This window comes from Stegodyphus dumicola, chromosome 1, assembly GCF_044657685.1.
Source record: "Stegodyphus dumicola isolate Sdum_Otavi_A_Nest chromosome 1, ASM4465768v1".
Taxonomy (NCBI): Eukaryota; Metazoa; Arthropoda; class Arachnida; order Araneae; family Eresidae; genus Stegodyphus; species Stegodyphus dumicola.
In genome coordinates, this window is record NC_140768.1 from 82,114,990 (window position 1) to 82,139,141 (window position 24,152).

A 24,152-nucleotide genomic window follows, 5' to 3' on the forward strand; every position below is an offset into this window, starting at 1 on the left:
ATGAAAGAAATATTAGTTTAGCGAAGAAATATGAAACCAGAGAAAGGTGACTAAAAGCACTTGTAGCGGCGTTGCTCCTTTTTATATTTCATCAGAAAATGGAAAAGCAAGCGCTATCAGTTTACGTGTAAGGGTACTTTCATGAAGAGCATCTTAACTGAAAAAAATAGTTCATACTCAGCTCACACACAGAGAAAATCACAAAAACTCAAATGGATCCAGCCCGTTCACCGAGATTTGAAACCCGGCTCGAACTACTAGAGTTCAACTATTTTTATCTCTAAGGCGTTAGTTAGCCACAGCTCCATTTTTGATATACTTTTTTATGTTCTCTGTCCACTTGCATTTTTAAAGTTTTCGAATATTATAACTCTCATATCTGTTCTTCTTAAGCAAGGTCTCTCAACAGATGTAATTTTATATGAAATTAATTATATTTCTTTCTGAATATGTACAATATTTTCATTCCTATATTTTTATTAATTAAAATTTTGCTAATTTTTTAATTTGCATGCAAGATGCAATTAAATTGAAATCTTTGTAATATTAGACTGTCTTCTAAAGAACTACAATGACACCTTATATGAAGCATCCTTTATTTTTATTTGGAACTTTGTTTATATTAAACATCATTTGTGAAATTTTCGTAAAATACAGTAATTAATATGTGCCTGAACTTATGATAACTTAAATATTTTATTTTAATTTATTAAATATTTTAATAGACAGTTTGCGACAGAATATTGTGGGCTTTCAAACAATCATGCGAGTATATCATTTCTCGTCGTGTTTGAAAAAAAAAAGACTAGAATATATGTTATATAAAAGCAGTAGAATTTCAAAATTAATTTACACACATTAATTAGTGCACATTAATTACAATTAATTACACATTACAATGAATTCACATTAGTGCATGAACAAAAAAACATTCTTAATTGCTTGCTCCTAATTTGTTTAGCCGAATAATGGTGAAATAACTGATGATTTTCTGTGCAAAAGGACTGCCTTCTTGAAGAACTTGAGGGAAATTGATTAGTGCTCATGTTACTAGTGGGATAAACATTGCTCTCTAAGATTACTTGTGAAATAAATAGCTCTCCAGCCAGCCCATTTGAATCCGGTTCAGGTGACCACAGTTCAAAATTTTAAATGATAAATAAGCTTATTGGAGAAGCCAAGCAACAAGAATCAGAGTTATATTTGTATACTTTTGCAGGACTAGTTTTGATGGTTTAACTACAGAAACATCTTCTTCAGCTGCCAAAGTACAAATGGATTCTTGTTGATTGACTTCTCCGATAATCATTATTCGGTTGTTATTTTAACCTAGATTAATAAGCTTTTATGAAATACATGTTCATAATTTTCTTTATCAGTGCTTTAATTCTGATGTTAGATCTGCTTTCTGCTCTTTTATTATTATTATTTTTTAAGTTTTCCCTGTTACGTTACTTTATTCTAGTATTTCGCCTTCTAGTCGTCTAACCATAATCTCATAATCATGGCTAACTGGGCAACTGCCAATGGAAAGCCTCCACACAGAACAGCAAATTGGTAGTTCGTCGAGATGATGCTATTCCACTGTCACAATATTTAATTTTTATATTTTATTGTCATAGTATTTAATTTCCTTTTAAATACAAAAACTTAAAGCATTAAGAAAGCGATTTTACCATAGTTATTCTAAACGTTGATACTATTTTCACGTTTCATACTTTTGTGAAATAACAAGATATTGTATATTACTTTTTATGTTTTGATATTCGTTCCTTTTAGAAAATTACTTTCAATTAAAGAATACATTTCTTACTTTGTTTTGATTTTAACTCACGTTATTTTAAGAAAAGGAGGGTGCATTTAAAATGAATGTTCCTTTCAGAGGCTGTGAGTTTAATATTCTGAGGTAATTACGAAAGTAAGTTTAGCGTATTACGTACGGCCATTTAAAAGTTTTGAAAACCTGGAATTTCGAAGAGAATGAACATCTGTCAGAACTCGTAAGAAATAAAATTTTAAAGTCTCCCTAAAACTTATGTTCGTAATTACTGTTACTTGTTTCCAACAGCTCACTCTAATTATAAATGGTGCAACCTTTTTCAAAATAAAAGTGCCACAGAAAACAATTATTCATAGTTAACTACTTTCTCTCGGCAGTTTTTGTCATGCATAAAACTCCCGGAATAGTTAAATGACTGATTTCGCATAACTACTTGTATGTTTAAAAAATTTCGATTTTATTTAAGCATTTCATTACATTTAGTAATGAGTATAGTAGTGTTGAAAGAAAATGTCTGATACTTTAATAGGATGTATGAGAAAGTATTTTGATATTATTGGATCGTTTTGCAATTGAAATAACAGAACTGTGATGAATATATTTCATGAACTATGAGTGGCAAAATGTAGAAAGTTTCGATAAAAAAGCTTAAAACGTGCAAAGTGACCACGTATTAAACTAGAAAAGTCTCTAATAATTCTAACTAAAATAATCATGAATGAAAAATTTTTGCTGATGTTATAAGGTTTTAAGCTTAAAACTGCTATCATAAGTGATGTTATACATTAGGTTTACGTTCTATTTTGTATTTTATTAAGATTTAATGTGTTTTATACTTTCCGCCGACATGCGACATGCGACGGGGGACGTGGGCACCACCCCGTTACCGTCGGTTAATCGGTGTAGCGCCACGTCCACCAATATCTAGAGTTGAACCTTGAGTCTTTCAAAAGAGCAATTACATGGCCATACAAGAGCTGTTAATATTTAGTATTACATTCTTGTTTGCTGGTTAACATATTCTTTGGATAACGTGATTTACAGAGTTACATACTGACTTTGTCTCTCATGCCGACACATGTTTCGCATCGCTTCTCCCAGAAGTAAATGTAAAAATGAATTCCCCATTCATAATTTTAATTTACTCATAATATTTACAGTGGCTCTTCAATTCTGTTGTTATTCCATTATGCAAAACAGGTTTATCTACCCACTTCATATGTATTAGTGGGATAATTCCACAAATTTCCAAAGCTGAAAAGATTTGAAAAGTTAACACGGATAACAGGCTTTGAATATTGTGTATAACATCTCTGATCTATTTTTTGAGTTTTCATACGTACATGGCGATTTTGCATTTTGGAACAAGTATTTTTGAAGCTGAGGCATGGCTTCATTTTAATGAAGATGATGTCTGTAGAAAAAATTATCGAACGGGGAGCTGCAAAATTCTGCATCCATGTACCAAATATCCTTTTCATCTTGTGAGAATTGATATTTGGAGTATTACTTCAATAATCTGACCATTGGATTGTTTAAAAAATTATGGACTGCTGAGTCCTATCAGGATATTACTTAAAAGTTCATAACTTTGCTGCAGAAGAATAAACGTCACTCTCTGGTACAGCAAGAATAAGCGAGTTGCCATTGGGTTTTACCATGAAACTGTTGGAGCAGATTTTTAGCAACAAAATCGTATCTAAAACATTTGTCAACTGATATTTTTAGATTTTACTAATTTTGTGTATTTTTTGTAAGGACAGGTTAACCAAACACATAAACAGTACACACATATTGAAAGAATTTGTGATGGATGTTATTACTTCTATTCAGAGTAATTAAAAGCTTCTTAAAGTTGTCAAGAACATGTTTGAAACATTAACACAAATACACTGAATTAGATGGACATTATTTTTGACATATGCTGTAAACAATGTGTGTTTTAAATATGTACGTTTATGTGCATAATTAAAAGACGAAGCATCTGCTTTCAAAATATGTAGATTAATCGACTCTACAACTTAATAAAACTTTTAATATTAAGCAAGAGGCCAAGCAGTTCAGTGGTCAAATCTAACCCACAGACAACGAAGCTAGCTGTGGAGTTAAAGTCTTCCACCCCCCCCCCCCCAGCGACGAGGAAAAGTCAAGAAAGACCAAGAATGTGCTAGACCAACTAATGTGTTAAAACACGGCCTATAGGATACGACTTAGCATACACCAGACAAGGGTGTATCCAACCCGGGAAGAATTTCTCGCCAGTGGGATGGCTGATAATTGCAAACAAAAGATGAGTTAAATTTATTTTTATTCACATATTCCAGTAGTTATTTTATATCGAAAAGTGCAACAGTTTCTATATTTTATATTTTGCTTCAAGGAGGCCATTTCAATTGTTGTGGAGTAGCAAGAAGCTCTGAATATAAGTATGCATTTATTCGCACTGAATCTTAAGTTAGTTTAGAAATAGAAATTCTGATATAGTCCGAGAGAATGATGTTTGAGGAAATTTTGGCTAAACTGCAAAGTAACTTCAAGCAATTATGTACATATAATTTGAAGTGTAATCTGAATTTTCTTAATATAATGAATTGTAAATATTGCATGAAGTATGCTTAATAGTTTAGCATTGCAAGCGTTAAAATTCTATTAATATATGCCTTAAGTAACATACAGTAGTGGCCAAAATTGTAGACACTTTTGGAAATTTTTATGTTTTTGAACTTTGTATGCTTATAGAAAACGTTACGTTCACAAAACGCAAACTTGTATATATCATTCTAAAGAGAATTTATTACTGAATTCAACGCAAAACGCAAAATTCAATTATTTGCAATACAAAAAAGTTAAACGATAATAGTTATCGATATACATTAGATAATGATGATTACAGTGAGTTATCAGTACTCAGTAGGGTACCCTTTATTTTTGATTACAGCTTCACATCAACGTTTCATTGAGCTGACCAGAGTTTTAAGCTCTTCTTTCGTTATTACATGATGCCAGGAAACAATTATAGCCTCAATTAGTTCCCTTTTATTTGATGGGCGCCTCATTCGGACAAGAGTTTTCAAACGGTGCCACAATTTTTGATAGGATTGAGGTCAGGACTGTTTTCTGGACATGACAACAATTTAATGCTCTTTGTACGAAACAACTCTTTCGATATTTTGGCAGTGTGGCAAGGAGCAGAATCCTGCTGAAAAATAAACGAAGCATTGTTGGAGAAGAGATCTCTGATGGAAGGCAGAAGTTTTGGTTCTAGAATAGTGTCAATGTATTTTCTGGTATTCAGTGTCCCATCGATGACATGAAGGCGACCAATACCATCTGCTGACATGCATGACCAAATCATAACACTAACTGGGTTCTTCACAGTTGCTTGAATGCAGTCAGGATGTAGCTCTTCTCCTATTCTACGTCTTACATATTTTCGCCCATCACTACCGAATAACGATATCTTAGTTTCATCACTCCATATAACTTGTGACCACTGGTCATCTGTCCAATTAATGTGTTCCTTTGCCACTGTAGTCTTTTTTTTCGTTGCTGAAAATTAAGATAAGGCTTTTTTCGTGGAATTCTACCTTTTAGTCCAACTTCTGTTAATCTTCTCCTGATTGTTCTTGAACTGACAGAAACACCAGCATCATTCAGATCACTTCTGATGGCCGCTGATGACATTTTTCTATCTTGAAGATATATTCGTTTTATTCTTCTGTCATCAATAGATGTGGTGCACCTTTTTCGGCCTTTTCCTTTTTTATTTTTTATTGAATTTGTCTCCTGATATCGTAAACAAAACTTTCGGACTCCAGATGTAGTCAGTGAACCACCCACCTGTCTTGCAATTTCAGCATAGGAAAGACCACTTTCTCGTAACACAATAATATTACATCTCTTTCTAGGTGTCCAATGTACTCTTTTATTTGATGTCATTGCTTCTTGACTAAATATTAAAAATTTTTACAAAAATTCCTACTTGTAATTGCAGTGTATAAGAAACAGGTCCTCCTTCTACAGAACAAAGCAAAATAATGAATTGTTTCAAGTGTAAACATGATGTCAGCTTCTACTGGCAGTTACTAACATTTGATTGGTTCTCACAACAAGTACAGTGATTGGACAGGAAAGCTAGACATTATAAACCACTTCATAACTGTGTTTTTTATTTATATTAAAGTACATATAACTTATTTTGTATTGCAAATAATTGAATTATGTGATCTGTATTGAATTCAGTAATAAATTCTCTTTAAAATGATATATACAAGTTTGCATTTTGCGAAACGTAACATTTTCTATAAGCATACAAAGTTCAAAAACATAAAAATTTCCAAAAGTGTCCACACTTTTGGCGACCACTTTAAATGCATGCATTTGTAAGAAATGATATTTTGTAGTGCGGATGAGATGATCAGTGTCAGTTAGCAAAGTGAGATAAAATTAAGTTAAAAACAAAAGCCAGAGGTATGCATGAAATTAAAGGTTAAGTTCCCAACCAACACAAAAGTTTAATCCTCTATTTCGTTAGCCCATTAAGTGCAATTTTAAAATTAAGGTGTTTTTGAAGTACAGTGTGTTCTAATATGTAGTTTCTAACATGTAGGATGTTGGCTAGAGGGAGTGTTGATATACTTATACCAGTGATACTTGCTTACACATTTCAGTACATTTTACTGGAGAGCAGTGAGGAAGAAATAAAATTATGGAATAAATGAAAATGTATGAAAGTTTGAAAATTCAGACAAAGTTATTTAAAAAGAAAATGATATGAATTTTGTTAAACACTTCTGCTAATGTTTCCCCCTTTCAGGTGACTGAAAGGCTACTGTGATATGAAGATTTGTACGTCCGAAGTTCCAGATGTTGTGAAATGCATTTTATCAGTTAGTTGTAAATTCGACTGGTTGGTCAAAATTTAAGATCTTAAGAAGATCCTTAAAAATCTTAGTTGTCATCACTTAAATTCTGGCAAGGAAAACTGCAAGTTTAACCAGTTATTTCATGTTCCGTGTCTGTACTGTCAGTTCTCCGTTTCAGTTTTCCTGCCATAGACAGAGCGTGTTCTGCCTGCTGAAGTCTACGTTACTAATTGTTATTCTTGTCTATGACGTTGCTTTATTCTTGTCGGTAGTGCTGTCAGGCTGGTGTAGGTTTGTTTCAGAGCGAACTTCCGCGTTTAAATATCTCTGCGTATCCTTTGGCTAATAACTACTTAGATTTAGCATTAATTTTTTTTAATTCTACATTTGAGTTCATGTCATAATTGCTGGTTGATTTGTAAGCACCAGGTATGCCTTCTTTTGAGAGTACTTAGTTTTAAATAAAAGGGTAATTTACACCCCTCATAGATTCTGTTTCATATTAGACGTAGACATACTCTGGAAGGATTTGCCCCAAGTTATATTTAGTTACAGGTACAAGCCTTACAATTTTATTACCTTTACAATTAAAGAATAATTGCTGGCAATATACTGGAGTTTATGTAATGTCCACGAACACAACAGAGCACCGGATAATATTAGCTGCGCAACAGAAATGGGATGGAAATGAAATTCAACTATGAAAATGTTCCCCAATCTGCTTTATATACTATTTTATATTAATTTTTTATCTAAAAAATTTCTTTTCGTTCTGGGCTCTTTTACAAACTTGTCAAATTTTCCATTTCATGACATTAAAAGTGGTTATTAAATATCGTATGAATTACTAATAAAAATTATCTTGCTATCCCGATTGCATCAGATATCAAATTATTTACTTGCATTTCCAGTTATACTTTATAACGAATCTTTGTTTAGCACATCGGATTTCTAGAAACTGTTTCCATTTGACTTTTTATCAAATTTTATTTACTTTACTTAAAAAAAGCCTTTTTCTATTTGCGTTGCTCAATGTTTGTTCATTCTATTCTTCGCTTATGGATGAAAGTGGTTATAAAAATTCTCTTTACTTAAGAATCTAATCGAAACCGACAGGAAGTGGTAAAAGAACGTTTTCCATCACACTTCTGTTATTATTGTAGCCAACCAGAAAGGATTAAATTTGTAATCCCCAAGTGTCTTAAATCTAAATGACAGTAAGTCGTTTTGTTGAAAAGTTTTGTTATCAGATTTACATTGTTTCACTTCTAAGATGTATTTTCGGTTTGGCAATTTTTCCCAAAACACAATCCGGTTGCTTTTATATTAAATACACTTTGTGGCTGCCAATAAAAGCTTCACAGATGTTAGAGAAATCCCAGATACCTTACAGGGGAAACATGTTTATTTCATCAGCTGTATTGTTGTTATTGAAAAATTACATTAAATGTTGTTGCGTGCCTACGGGTTCGTGATAGATTTAATACACAAATCCGATAAAAAGTCAATAAAATTTATTCTTATCACAAGAAATATAACAAAACGCTGTATTTTTCATCAAAGAAATTCGTACAACATCACGCAATATAATCAGCAGCTATATTTTAAACTACTAAAACATTATATAGAACGCAATCCAGCAATATAAAGCGCAGAGAAAGCTAATCTGATCTCAACGCAAATTCGCTACAATCGACAAACAACAGTTATCTAAACAACTACTGAGCTGAGATGTTTATCCCCGGCTTTTATAGCTTTTTAAATCAGCCACGCGAGATAGTTCCAGCAATTTCTGGAAAGCAAAAGGAGTAGAATTACGGTTATAGCTAAAACACTCGTCAATTACATTTATTCGAATTAAATATAATCAAACTTTTATTCGATGTTTTATTTTCCGGCGTAGTTTTCTCTTAAAATACGTAACGCGCTGCATTGGACGGGGAAATAAAACAATTTTAATTATAAATCTATTAAAAATATTTAAATAAATTCAAAATTTGTAACAATACATATAAGTAATTAACACTTCGAATTGAGTCACAAAAGTTGGCATAATCATTGCATTTATTTTTCTATTCAGAATGAAATAATATTTTCTTTCTATTAAATCAGAGACACACCAGCAGCGGGGAAGAAAAGTCGCTGAACACTGGTATTTCGTCCGAGCCTGAATCCTGGTGAAAAGGCTGATTGCATGGGGCTTTTCGTGGTTTTATAGATCTACAATATGTATGTGAACCACTTTCCCTTAGAAAGTTCGAAGACATTCCTCTCTTCAGACAGACAGAACTAAAGAGCTTTGCCACATTGAAATAAACCAGACTGTTTAATAAGAATTATTATTATATTTCTTTCGGAATACGATGTTATGCTTTATTTATCTAAAGCCCTCGCATAAGAAAAGTATCCTTTACCATAAATTTTAATAATTATTATTGACTAGCATTATAAATGATATTTTAATATGTACTGTAATTCATATTTTATCTTTCAAACATAGTTAATTTACAAGTGCATTCATCCCTAATGCTTGCAACCAAATTTCAGATTGCTTTTGATTTTTGGACGACGAATTGTTAAATTATTGCAAGATTAATAACCATAAACGTTTCCTCAAAACGTCCTCATCAATGAGATTTAAGACATTGCGTATCTAAGAGCTGCAGTTATACTGAATTATTTCGTGTCAGTTTGAAATTAAAAGATCAAAAGTGGATTTAAAACAAATTTTAAGCATTAATACTATAAGCCTGTGTTAAATATATCTAGAATTATAATCTGAAAATTAGCATTGTTATAATTCGTAAATTAGCTTTATTATAGTAATTCATAAAATAACTTTTATATTTAGCTGCGCGTAACTGCATATTCTATTACTGCCCTGAAGTACATGTAGTAATAGCAGCAGTTGCTTTTGGTTCAGAAATGCTATGGAGAGCAAGTAGTATGACGGCTAGTTAAGAGTACAACTGCTAGATGTAGTACCTGCCTGAGTCCGGATAGAAATATGTTGTTTGCAAAGATAAGAGGACATAGACTCGATCTATAGTTGCCTCATTTTTCGAGTTACATTTTAATTCGGAAAAATTAAATGCAACAGCCGTTTTACAGAAATGACAATCAGCGAACAAAAGTAATCTCTAAAATACTCCTAAACATAATAAGCAATGAAAACTATTAAATAAAACCTTAATAAATATATCTGAATGCTCATATATAGCTTAACATTTACCGTATGAATAATCGTTACTTAACATGTATCACCTTACATTTTACAATATCAAGGTGAATGAGAAAAGCAAAATGGCAAGTTATCGTTTTCTTATTGTAAAGGTTTGCACTCCTTTTATAATCTGTTAACATAATAAACACAAAAACCAAATGCTGGCTAGACAAATAAAGAATACTAACTGCGCAGAGAAGACGCAGTTCAAAAAGTAGGAGTTTTTTAACAATTAAGGCATTCCGGATAATGTTTCTGGGAGAGTTTATCCATTTCACGCAAATTGTACATGCTGTCTGTCATAGCTGAAGTATCTAAGTGCATCATATTATCCTTGGAGCCTCCCTTGTCGTTTTGTTGCGGGTAGCCTTAGATTATTATTAATGGCCAACGAAGACTAACACAGATGACATAAGCCAATTGTAACACTACAAGCAATCTCCTGCAGTTTCATCGACGAGTAAATCCATTTACAGCAGTCATTAACAGCAGATAATTCCCGTGAAAAATGGGAATTTGGCTTTCACCTTCCTACGAGGACAGCACAATTAATCTTTTCACAAAGGACTGCCTGCCCTGTGTGACTTAACACTTAAATATCAAATCGAACAGACTTAAATTTCGAAACAGTGACAGTGGAATATTGGTAAAGCTTATCAAACTGTTTATCGGTGAATAAATGAAAGACTGAGGGGAATGAAATTTCAAAATAAACGCGTCGGTATTTCAATACATTTCACAAAATGGCAAATGTATCGTTTCTTTTCTGCGATTTTTCTTTTTTTAATTTTTGCTTTGTATTTTGTTATACATCTCTACAATTTTCATAAATTAGATAAAAATCGATTAATATTAATCGCAATTAATATATTATATGGGATTTGGCATTGGTGATATTCATATATGAATGGCATAGGTTTTGAGCAATAGAAGCTTGCAGTTCCTTTATGAACGACAAAATCATTCATGAAATGACAATACTATTCACATGAGCATGACAGTACGTTCAACTGAAATTTTGGTAGTATTACATGAATATCGTCGTGAATTTTATAATGAGAATGAAAGTTTGAATAAAATAAACTAATTAGTACAATGTGAAAATTCGTATAAATCTTTATTAACGTGGAAAGGTGAGACATTGCCCGTGTATTTATCAATCAACCACGCATGCAGAAGTTGGGGAATCGACTCAGGAGTCTGTAATAGCCAATAATTTGTATTATGAAAAAACATCGCGAAGGTAAAATCACAAAGTAATGCTTTGTTGTGAATGTATGTCAGAAAATCTGAAAAGAACTATTATAGTTAAATTTAATGAATCCCGAAAATGTCTAAAATAAAGGTGAAATATTGAAACTGTTGCTCAGGTATCGCATCTCTTTGCTATTCTTGTTAGAACAAGGCTTATGCAGGAGGAATCTGAACAGGAAGGTAAAACTTTAAGGGATGATAGACGCCAGCTATGCGAGCAATATTCATCATAGAATATATGGTCGGAACGCAAGCGGTGAGAAGTTAAAGGGTAGTTTTCCACTCTCGCCTTTAAAGAATGAACTGAAGATTGAGAGGAAATACTTAAAAAAAAAACATGTTATTAACAGGAATGTAACTGATGTACATGATCAAAGAAACTGCTCAAAAGACCTTCCGCCAGCTGTTATGCAGGCTTCGCACCTGCGCGATTGAGACGGACGCACATTTGCGAAGACACCAGGCATTTCCCGAATATCGCCGGCAACAACGGCGATCCTGCCGACGAGATCCATATCGATTTCAACAGAGCTCTCGTAGATTAGGCTTTACATATGGCCCTACAGATAATAGTCCAAACACGAGAAATCCGGTGATTTTGGTGGCCAAGCTATGAGACCACTTCCACTAATCCATTGCCCTGGAAATTTCTAGCTTGTATAACCAGCCATCCTCTCGGCAATCCACAGATAGAAAATGCCGTTAGATTCGCCGTTTCTGTTCTGACCATGCATTTTATGATGAATATTGCTCGTATAGCTGCTTTCTATCACCTCCTAAAGTTTTACCCACATTTTTCAGATTCACCCTGTGTAGTATTGGACTGCATTACTTAGATTATGGAAAGCACGCAATAGCTATCTGTTTAAGGAAAGGACGCCTTTGTGATGGAGTTATTAATGGAAACTGGCTAATATTTACTTAAACATGGTGTAAAACCCCAAATCCTGCCGTGCGGCCAGGCCGTTTGCCAGAACTCAAACCCCGGACCGAAGTACCAGTGTTCAGCGGCATTCAGAAAGCCTTGTAGTAAACTGTTTTATTCCTTCGTTACAGCTTAAATAAGACATTCTGTGTGTTTTCAAGAAAAGATGACAAGATGAAATTCGTGCCTCTGTGATATTTCATACATTCTAAATAGATCTAGAGCTCATTTAGTGGATTCAATTCGAAAGACAGCCTTATTCTCGATCCATTTCTTTCCTGTTCTGTTCAATGATGCATTATCATATGCAAAAGGAAATGTTTCGCCATTGGTACAGGAAATAAATGAGTATGGCATTCAATAAGAGATTTAAAATGGTGGTTGCCAATTTGGTGCCATTGTCTAGAAATTGTAACTCAGCAGATTATGAAGCTATCGTACAACATGACAATCGCATCATCATAACAATATCTTTCTTGTATACTTGCATGCTGATTCACTGTTTATCCCTTTCATGCCAGATAAAATGACGTATGGAATCCAATTGCAGACCGAATCGACAAAACGTTAGCCCATTTTCTGTATCTTCTAATTTTTGGAAATCTGACCCGTTTGCAAATACACATCTTCTGCTATGATTTGTGGATAATGCCACACAGAGGATCGATCTTCGAATATAAAATTCTATGTAATTCCAATGTTTGAATCGTATTATGTGCAGGAACTCTTTCCTGTACTGTAATAGAGGAGAACTTAGAGTTGTTTCATTGGTTAAGTTGAAGCAACTTGAAGGGTATCTGCGTTTGCGGAAGAGATGGTTTTGTGAACGATTTTTTACGGGGAGCTGACTTATATCAGCATTACACATGGAGAGATCCGCAAATTTTCCATGCGGTCAATTATCTTCGTGGAAGGAAGATAGGTGGAATATGGTAGCAGTACTGTATCTAGAAAACATATTTTAGTCGTTTGAAATGGAGATAAAATATCGTGCGTTTTAAACTCCAGTGCAATTTCAACAACTCAGAGTCCCGACTATTCTTTAGCATTTAAAATCATCAAGATTATGCCTGTGAAATTTAATGAAAGTTTCATGTTTTAAGGCCAATTTTTCATGTTTAGAACTTTCAATAAATTCTAAACAATTTCTTCGCTTCCGACTTATCACGTGATCCATAAAAGCAAACTACGAAACTTTATATAGTCGTAGGCTTTCTTTCTCATGCGCATTTTTTAACTACGCAAATTACAGCATAATATTAGTTGGATTATACTGCGATAGTTTTGCATAATGATGTTCAGCTTTCAAATTTGAGCAGATACTTTGTAAACTGTTGTTTAATATGAAAGCAATTTCACTGTAATTCAGCGCAGATTTAAAAAAGCGTTATGCTGGTTAACCATTGGAAACTTGGTGCCATTGGAAACTACAGTGCAGTAGCATTTAGTTAGAAAAATACTATTTACTTTCCAGGATTCACTTTGAAAAATATAATGCTTACAATAATGGTATGATAATAGTAGAATGAGTTTAAGCGGAACTGAATACTTTCGCTAAACTTAGAAATTTACTTACTGTAAATCACAAGATGTTATAAAATTCTTAATTATTTTATTATTAAAAGCATGAATACTCTCAAACTTCTAATAGAATATATATAACGTCACAAAAATTGGTCACGGCGACAAATTTATTCTTAATCCTCTTAATACATTTATATTAGATTTCCGAACGGTGAATATCATAAAAATAGAACTATGATGTAGCTTTCTAATGTACAAGAATCTTCCTTGAAATAAAATATGTCGTAAACCTTTTCAAAGGAGAGCTAATTTCGAAAATGTATATCTATATAATTAGGAATGTTAATTTATATAAAATTAAGAAATTAAACTAATCATTATTCACATGTGATAGCCTGTTGTGTTATGTAAGCGGATCAAAAGCATTAAAAAGATTTTTTTAGAGAATTCCGATTTCAGTGAACTGTACTATAGACCTGGCACGTAACGTAATATAGACATAGATGTGGCTAACTGCTTTATGTCGAAATTTGCACAGATATTAAAGCATCTGATGCATTAAAACTTTGGGAAGCATACATATTACAGAACAATTTTGCTTTATAATAGATGTCATACTGTAGAGACATTATGATTTTTTGGAAGCAAGAGAGATTGAAAAATATGCAACCGCCTTCGCCGGGAATCGAACCACGGACCTCTGGAATACCGGCCCAGCGTGCTACCGTTACACCACGAAGGCACGATAGGAAAGTGGGAGAAATACCTTATATACTCCCCTTTTTAAAGGGCGACTAGGGTTTTAGGGGACCTAGTCGCCAAAATATGTAACCGCCTTCGCCGGGAATAGAACCATGGACCTGTGGAATACCGGCACAGCGTGCTACCGTTACACAACGAAGGCACGCTAGGGAAGTGGGAGAAATACCTTATAATACTATTGTCAAGCTTAACAATTACAGATGATAAAAGAGATAAATTTGGCAGTTTAGTATCATGAGTATTTTGATATCTGTTTAAAATACAATGTTGCTTTAAATTAAGTCATTGTTTTAAAATTATTCAAGTCGCAGTAGTTCTTTTACATAGATATAAGCAAATTACTTAGTTTTACATGCGAAAGATACTTTATTGGTTCTAAGTATAGGACAGTTTTACGTGTAGAAGGATCGTGCAGTTCTGAAGGTATCTGAAAAGAATAATAGAGACTGCCGTTTCAGAAGGTTTTGCACACATTAGCACCACCATCGTCAAAGGGTGTGTGAAAGATAATTGAATAGTTTTTTGTTGTGGTTTCTTATCTCATATATCTGATAGTTACATCAAATCAAGTTCACGAATATTATCGTGGCCAGGGAGCGCACTATTGTGTTCGCCTCTGGTGTGGGCCTTGGACATCTTACAGGAAAGACAGCATGAATTTGACTAACTTACCCCTCTCCCAATTTTGAATGAGAATATGAATGTCTCTTCAGAGGAGGATGGCTTAGAGAATCCTTCTCCGCTCTGTAGAGAGGACGTTTGATTTAAGAGCATTTTAGGTGCCCCTGTGTTGTAAAAATATTACGAATTTATTAATATCAATGCCTTCACCCGTATTTGAGACGAGATCCAAGGCTGCGGCAGCTTGCTGCCTTACCACCAGGCCACTACGGCGAATATTATACTGTTTTAAATACCATATATTAAACAAAAGTTAAAACGTGAGATTTTTATATAAATGATAAAGAATTAGTAGCATGTCGTAATATTACATTCTAACCGTCAAACTGCGCAAGCAATATGAATACGGGTTTCAAAACCACATTTTGAAGAGAAGAAAAACATCATCTTAATTAGATGCCATATGCAAGTTTTCTGAAGATTAACTCTTGGTTCAGAGTTATCTTTTCCTTCTTCAAGATATAAATTGTATTAGAGGTCATGGTATAAAAATCTTGAGGTTAATTATTTGCGTAAAATAAGACTAATATATTGATAGCAACATTTTTTAAGGATTAGTTTATATTTATGAATAGTAATTCGACATAGGCACTATGCTCATTTATGATTAATTCTTTAGCATAGTGGGATTATTCTTATTAAGGTTGCTATACAATTTCAGAATTATATTTTGCACATATTCAAGTGAAAAACACAAAATGTGATCTGAAGTTCAGACCAATGTTTAAACCTCAGTAATTTTTTTTCACTTAATTACATCATAATTCCGGTTTTTTAAGTAAAGTTTTTTCTTAGAACAAAAATTTATGATAGAAGATCGAGGTACTTTTAAAAGCAGAACTTTCACATTGTACTTCAGTTAAGTGAGCAGACTGTTATGAAATTGCATCGCGTATTTAAAATATTCCGCAAAAAGCCCAAATTATTAAAAGTTCTAATGTTTTTTGAAGTTCGAACTTGAAGATTTCGAACGAATTAGTTTAGTTTCATAAAAAGTTCTAAGCCTTTTAAATGGTATTTAGTAGAAATTTCAGAGTGTACTTCTATTAAGTGAACAACATAGGTATGAAATTGTATCGCTTATTTACAGCCCATTGCCGAAGCAAGCTTAAATTATTAAATATTCTAATGCTTTTTAAAGTTAAGCTTAGAAAATTTCCAAGTATTTCTGGAAAACGTTATAAGTATATTTGCACTTTAAATGCAAATAAAGTCAAATAAAGAGCAACAAATATAAATTAAAAAAGAAAGAAATGTTACTTATTTGATAGATCTGAATTATTTAATGCTATACTAGGCAGAAAGCAAAAGAATAGCAAGAAAATACATCTTATAGATATAGAAAGAAACAATAGTTTAAGAAATGAAAATGCGTTTCCAACAATTCGAATATCTAAACATACCTTATTTAAGTTAAAAAAAATTCGTTAGTAAACAAACTTTCTTCATTTTAATTTCACACAGCAGTGCAAATTTTATTTGCATAATTTCATAGGAGAAATCGATTAAAAAGATTCATAAAAGTTTAGTCGATTGTTCAAATGGAACGCAGAATTCGACTTGAATTTATTTGGCATAAAATATGGGAAAAATCTGTTGGTAGTATTGATTTCTCAAGTATGAATGTAATCGCTCTTCCCTCGAAATATATAAAATGTATTAAAGTCATACATGTATTCAACTAAACTGGTAGCTAAGTTTAATCTTGAATCTTTTTTTTAGCAGAAAAGCAACGTTAATCTCGAATAGAATATTGGTTTCCAAACGGCATTTTGCATTCAATCACAAGAAAAGACCTATCACTTTTCAAATTGTTGTCATCAGATATTATCGCTCTGTATTATATTTAAAGAAATTAAATAATGAAGAATCTTCATGAATGTACCTATGTTTCTCTTATTATATATATATATATATATATATAAACCGGTACTTAGAGTCATTAAATTCTGAATAACATTGTCCTCCACCCAAACATGAGCCTCTGGAAGTCAGAATTTTAAATTTCGAATTTGTTTTATTATGTATTTCATATTCTGAAAAATATTAACGAATTTTTTATTAACAAACTCGACGATTTCAAAGCAAGCAGTGGCAACACTGTACGAGAAAAGTACATTTTTATCTCCAACGCGCGAGTCTATGTATCGGAACAAATGATTCGATGCATTTCAGTATGCTAAACAAACACTTGAAATTTTGGTTCATTTCGTGATACTTCCGTAACTCCTCTTTGAAACCCCTTGCTTGTGTTGAAATAATATGCATTTGCGATTCGAACAAAATAAATTTCCCTTGTGCTGATAAACGTTGGGTACATTAGTATGCACCTGACACCATACTTTGCAGCTAGGGTCACATCTTGAAGAAACAAGAACTGTTTTATTTTCCGTATGAGCAATTTTCTTGCAGTCATATATATGTGACATATACGGACAGGAAGAATTGACTTTCATCATCATGTCCTGAACTTAGTCTCGACCAGCTGCGTTCCGCAGTTGGAAATATTATGCAAAGAATGCAGCTAGTTGTATGCACATGTGGCAGAGTGTTAAGCTTCTTGTGAATGTGTAATGAATATGGATAAATAATAAAACTTTAAATCTCATTCATGAAGCGCTTTTCTCCTTGTATAAACATACTTTAAATTCACGTTCGGTACATCATGCGGTTTCGCGCTAGTAGTGAATTTTAGAACTAGATGTTAAAACTTCTGTTGAGCAAAAGAAAAGGACAGATGTCATAAGCGTCATGTCCATTTGGATAACATATACAGCCCAGTGTATGTTTGCAAATTTGGAGCGTATGGGTCACTAAAAAGCTGCACGAAACCGCAGTTAAAAATGTTTAAAAACGATCTAATCCTTTTTTCTTTTGCCCACCAGCGGCCGAGCGGTAAAGGCAACACTGGTAGTCCGGTCCGAGGTTCGAATCCCGCTAACGTTCTGGTTGCATAGGCGTTTTCGGGGTTTTCCCCGTGTGTAACGTGTATATGAGCCAGTTTCCATTAGAAAGTCACCCACGAAGGCATCCTTTCCCTTAGGCAGATGGCCCTCGAGGCTTTGCCATAATCATTCTTCTTTTAGAAATTTGTATATTATCCTATTAATTTACTAAATGTAATTTACAACTGAAATTTATTTTGAACTTATTATGTTATTGGTATGAAATTATTTTGTAAGAAATGAAGCTAGATTTTATATTCTTAGAATGAAAGTTTTGTTAATGTTTGAATAATAATACTTCATCGCTGTACGCGACTTGACTTTCAAAAAGTTTCCGTAAAAAAGCTGTGCTTTAAAACCTGTGTGTGATAACTATAAATTCTCGAAGTGGTTTGTGCAAAAGGTTACTTGAAATTAAACCATCTTTTTCCGTGAGAGCGTATTTGATGCCCACAATGCGTATGTGCGGCTAACGATACTTCGCACATAACAAAGCAGCATTCCTATCAGCTAGCGCTCTCATTAAATATTTGGGTGGTTATTGTTTACGACTACTTGAAAAAGATGATATCTTTAACGGAACATCAGGAACGGAGGACATATCTCATTTTCTTGCTTCTGCTTCATTTGATAGTGCGTGTATTAAAAACCCTCCACTGAAAACAAATGCGGTTTTAGTATGATGCGATTGCATTTCAGCACTTAAACATATGGTCACTAGAAAGCTATATTTCCAGGCCAGTGGAGAGTCTGAAGTAGACAGACGTATCGCTGGGCCTCCACGCTTATGACATCTGTCCCTCCTGAAGTTTTCGTTTTTGGAGACAATGCGTTGTCCTCAAGCATTATGTTTTTCTCAAGCTAGTTGTCAAATTTTCAATCGTTCCTCCAGATCTCACAAAAATGGCTAGGCGCTTCGGGAATATGCGAACACTTTTACATCGACAGTGCGAAGAGTGTGCCAGGAGCGATCGATGGTTCTTTATGCGAACTTCCATAATTGCGTTTATAAATTTAATGTAATTTTTAAATTTATTTGAATTCTGCAACTTCCATTTAACTTAGAGGTACCAAATATTTGTTCGCGTTGTGTGTCTTACTATTTTGTCTATTTCGTTGTCTGATTTACTTTTTTTTTTCTTTTACTTGTGCCATTCTTCCCTTTGCTAGCGAAAGATGGCGTGTGGAGAAAAAGGAAAGCGCACCCCAGCGCTTAACCGTTTAACACACGATCATGCATTCTTAACGCAGAAAAGTACTTTTTCACTGCATTTTATCACATTTTAAAATTTGTTCCATTAATTTTGAAACACTATGCGTATACAAATCTTGAAAAAAGCAATTATATTTATGTATTTAAATTTGAGACAAAATGTAGTAGGATTGAAATATTGAATGCCATACCCAAGATGCAATTTATTTTGCTTGAATGGTTGTTTAGAATCGTAATAGAACGTTACTACAAATAAACAATTTATTTTCTATTAAATATACAGGTTTCTTTCGTAAGTAATAGTAAAGTAAATTACAAATTCGTTTTTAGGCACTAGAAAGCATATGTTTATTTACATTTTGAATTTTTGAATGCTAAACAATTTTGTACGTGGATAGATAATTTTAGTGAAATTATATCTGAGATGTTTGTATTTCTTTCTTATGATGTAACATGAAAATCTACAGGAGCGAAGCTTGTCGGAAAATTAAGTATACAGGGGCAATATCTATTTAACATTGAGTAAATAGCTATCTCGCTAATTTGCCCAAATATCGCCAAGCGACTAATTTTTGTTGCCAAATTTGGGAGGAAATTCTTTAAAGTCGCCGAACTTGGCAAGCATTTGGTGACATTTTGTCCGGTCACTGTATCATCATAATAGTTATTGCAATTGAATAACTGCGATTGATTTTAAGTGCAGAAAGATTTCCAGATTAGGTGAAAAATTTTAAGAAGCAGGAAGTACTCGAAAATCTCTTCGGTCGGGTGAAAACTATGTAAAGCCGGAGAGAGCATCTGCTCGGAGTAGTTGTTGTTGTGAGGTGTTAGTTCAGAGCGATTTCGGAGAATTGAAAGCTTCGTCTTTCAGATGCGTTTTGCTTGCGTAGTGTTTCACGTTCCTAGTAATGTGAAGTGTAACTACTGACTGTACTCGGTGATACTGTTAACATCTGTACGAATATTTCTGTGGAAAGTTCCAGAACTCTGAAGAGTTTCGTTTGATAAAATAAATTTTATCAACCTGCCATCGGAACTGTGTGCATTCAATCTATTACGAGCCGTACGCACGCAACAGTATTTTAGACCTACAAATGTACCCAATAAATAGTCACCAGAGTATGAGATGCCCTATGGAGTGTTTCTGGTTACTTTGAAATTCAGAACTTGGCTTAGTTATTAGTTTTTGTCTGCTTTGAAAGCTACTTATTCCTATGCACAATTTTTATGTCTACGTAATTTATATGTGTACTTAATAATAAATATTTAGTTACAAGAAATAAACTGCTCCATATATGACCCCTAGGCAGTTTCATTAGCTTTTACTAAATTTCGTTCCATTAGTTTAAAGTTTACATTACCAATTTTAAAGAAGCGTGCAACAATATAAATTTAAAACAGTATATTTATGTTATGTAACAGGGGCATTATTTTCATATATACACCCATACACGATTGGAGAGCATTTGGACTAATCTCCCTTTAGACCAAAAATATCTAAAAACAGCACATCTTTAGAATTTCCGAGAGACAGTCTCGTGCGCTGGAGATAAAATGTTTTTTTTTTTTGTACAGTGTTGCCACTACTGGGTTTGAAATCGTTGAGTTTGTTAATCAAAAATACATTGAAGTTTTACAAATTATGCAATAAACAATATAAAAAATTCCAAATTCCAAATTCGGGCTTCCAGGTGCCCATATCCGGGTGGAGGACTACGTTATTCAAAATTTGATATCTTTAGGTAGCGTAGCTATTTCACAGTGCAAGAAACATACATATATTCATGCAGTTTCTTCATTATTTAATTTATGTAAATATAATACAAGGAGATAATACTTGGAGGCAACAATTTGAAAAGTAGAAAGGACATTTATAGTAAATCGACGCAAAATGACGCTTCGACAATAATAGGCCTTGGGGGCTAACGCCATCTTGGGGTAAAGAATGATGAAATAATTAAAATGCAAGAAATGCATGCTAGAAATAATTAAAAAAACTATTCAAACAAAATTAATTTCTTCTAAGCTGAATAAGACATTAAAAATTATTCAGACAATGACATTACTTTTTTCCCTTTTCTTATTGATGTACCATGATTCACTTGACACTAATTGTGCAAACGCATTTAATTTCCATGTATTAAATTCTTAAAATAATTGGAAAATCACTGACAGTACAGTAAAAAACTATGCACGATTTATTATTTAAATCCATAATATTTGTCTTTACGCATCGTTAAAATTTATAAAACAGGATGGAAACTAAATATGGCAAGCGTGGGATGTAAAGCTTCATAACATGTTTAATGAAAGATGCACGGTACATTATACAATTTCTTAAGTAAAATTGCTTTTCTAAATTGATTGTTTAGTAAAGATAACTTGGTTATTTAACATGAAATGTAATTATTTTCTATGAATGCGTAATTGTTGGAAATAGCAAAGATATTCCACTTCAGGGTAAATTAAATGTTACGACATTTCTTCCCAACATATTAGTTAATTTTGGCAGCAATAAATTTGACGAAGAAATTGGAGAAATTCTGTGGAAGTACACAATTCCTTAAAAGCTTTCTTCAGGGTTAATATGTATTTTATAAAATCGGAGAATGTAAAGTATTGCAAAGGAAATTAATATTAAAAAACTATTTCTTTCCTCTTTCCCTCGATTACGAATAATCTGAATTGCCATTTTAATACGATGACAGATTAAAGTAAATATTAATGTACTAAAAGGAATCACTCTGAATTGACGTTTTGAAGAATTGGAAGGGAACTTTCCCAGAGTACGCCACAATGCATCCAAATCTATTTTGCCGCATATTTAATAATCTTTTCACTTTAAAGAACTTATTTTTTCTTAAGTCGAATATTAAAATCTGAAAATTTTTTATCCCCTTGTAAATAAAAATATAAATGGTTCTTGAGTTTTTTTTTTAATTTTAAAAGAAGAAAAATGTTGGTAATTTAAAGAAAAAAAAACAGATATGTATTTCTAAAATAAAATTAGGCATTAGAAAATATTTGAGCAGAATAGGATTTAGTATATTCTCTCATCTACTTCGCTTTCATTGCATTTTAAAGTTTTGAACTTTAGCATGGACAATTTTTAAGACATTTTTCCTGATTTAAAATGCGTTTTCATTCTCTTGATAAAAATCAGCAAATAAATTTTTCTGCTGTCTTTCCTTTTAAGCGATATTAGGAAAATAGTATGCTTTTGGAAAACGAAATTTTGCAGTAGGAAGTAGTTAAAAAACTATATTTAGCTTATATCTTTACCTTGTTTATGCAGGAGTTTTTCTCAACTTTTTTTTTTTTTTTTTGTTATTCGGAGACTTTTATTTTTTGGCATATTAACACTTGAATCATTTCCGTGAATTTGATAGGTTTTTGCTCTCTTGACAGGAAATTTCAAATTAATTAGCATAATTTTCGTTATTTTATATTCATGCAGACTAGCTTAGCTATAAAACGTTGTTCAACATGCTGTAGGATTTTCATAAAATTATGGTTACTAATTGAGCTTTTAACCTCTGGAATGAAACCTCTAGTGATGTTGAAGAAGAAAGAGGTTCAGTTTGATATTACTTCGTACACTAATATTTTAGTAAAATATAAAAATATACCTGAAATAAAGAAATATCCACAAGGCGATAGCCAGTGCAATTAGAGAAAGTCCATATCCAATCGAATATATGGTATGAGCATCTTTTACATCCCACAGCACCTAAAAATTAGAAAAGAATTTCCTATAATATAAAACCTCTATTCAAATAGGTAATTTGTATTTTCTACATTAAATATATTTAAATTTTAAGAAAACTTCCTTTTTACAAGGGCTTATACCATTTTTAAGAACATTTCTTAAATACAGCTGTTTTACATTTTTAATGTAATCTAATTTTTCTATATTTATCTTAAAAACCCACAGATATCAGCAAGAAATGAAAATGAGTATGCTTGTGACTTTTACGGACTAAAGTGCTTGCTAAGCACATTTTTTCAATTGGTATGTTGTGCTAAAATACGGAATTCAGTGTCTTGAAGTATAATGTTACGATCAGCAGAAGCTAATTTCAATAAACCAAAATGATTTATTTGGAAGGAACAGAAACACTTCTTCCTCTTCACTTTCGGTGAGACTGAGCAAGGTAATTAAAAATGTCTTCTTCACAATTTTTAAGAAAAGCATTTTGTTTTGATTAAAAAATTCTTATAACTGATATAAAAGATAGAATATCTTTCTTTTGATTAAAAAGTATACATGGTTCTCTTAAGTGCGTCAAGCTTCAGGAAGGGGTAGGTTACTCAAAGACGATTCAGAAATGCATAGTAACTTAGCTTTGGAAACGCATTCGAAGCGCGTTATTGTGGAACAGATAAAAGCACCCTGCAAAAAATTCAGCATATGAATAATCAACCACAGAGGAAGTAAGATGGAAGGTTTCAGTCATTCCGAGTTAGTAAATATACATCTAGCATATGGAGCGGCCGACTGTAATAGACTAACCGCTGTGCTCTTTCAGGGTGAGTGGTATAATAAGCGTATTACTGCTATTCCGCCTGTTCGAGCTACCTACTATTCGGATAATGGAGATTGTACGATACGGGATCTTTCGGGGAAAATAAAAAATATCAGTAACGAACGACGCGGACAACTGAAGTAGGACAGTTGATCAGATACATATCAGTACAGAAACGGTTGCTACAAACCTCGCTGTTTCCCAAACCATTGTCTGGACAATCCTGCACTCGAGCCACTTGTATCCATACCACGAGCATTTGGTACAACAACTGCTTCCTGTAAATTACGCACCGCGAGTTGCATATGCTGAATGCTACAAGCAGAAATGTGCAACGAAACTTCATTTTCCTCCTTTTCTATCCTATTCACCAGGCTGTTAAATTATGCCTCATCGGTGAACACACGTGTATGGCCAATATGTATTGGCACACATGTATGGGAAACTCCAAATG

At 33.0% G+C, this 24,152-nt stretch overlaps 1 protein-coding gene across 3 annotated transcripts in view; it reads right to left on the reverse strand.

Annotated features, from left to right (window-relative positions):
• The window catches only part of LOC118195921 (diuretic hormone receptor-like), a 693,583-nt gene that overhangs the window by 208,100 nt on the left and 461,331 nt on the right, over window positions 1-24,152 (reverse strand). For all 3 annotated transcript variants that reach the window (XM_085817027.1, XM_085817020.1, XM_085817021.1), the window contains one exon: window positions 22,802-22,902. In XM_085817027.1, coding sequence (XP_085673153.1) covers window positions 22,802-22,902 — 101 coding nt within the window. The remainder of the gene's footprint in view (window positions 1-22,801; window positions 22,903-24,152) is intronic.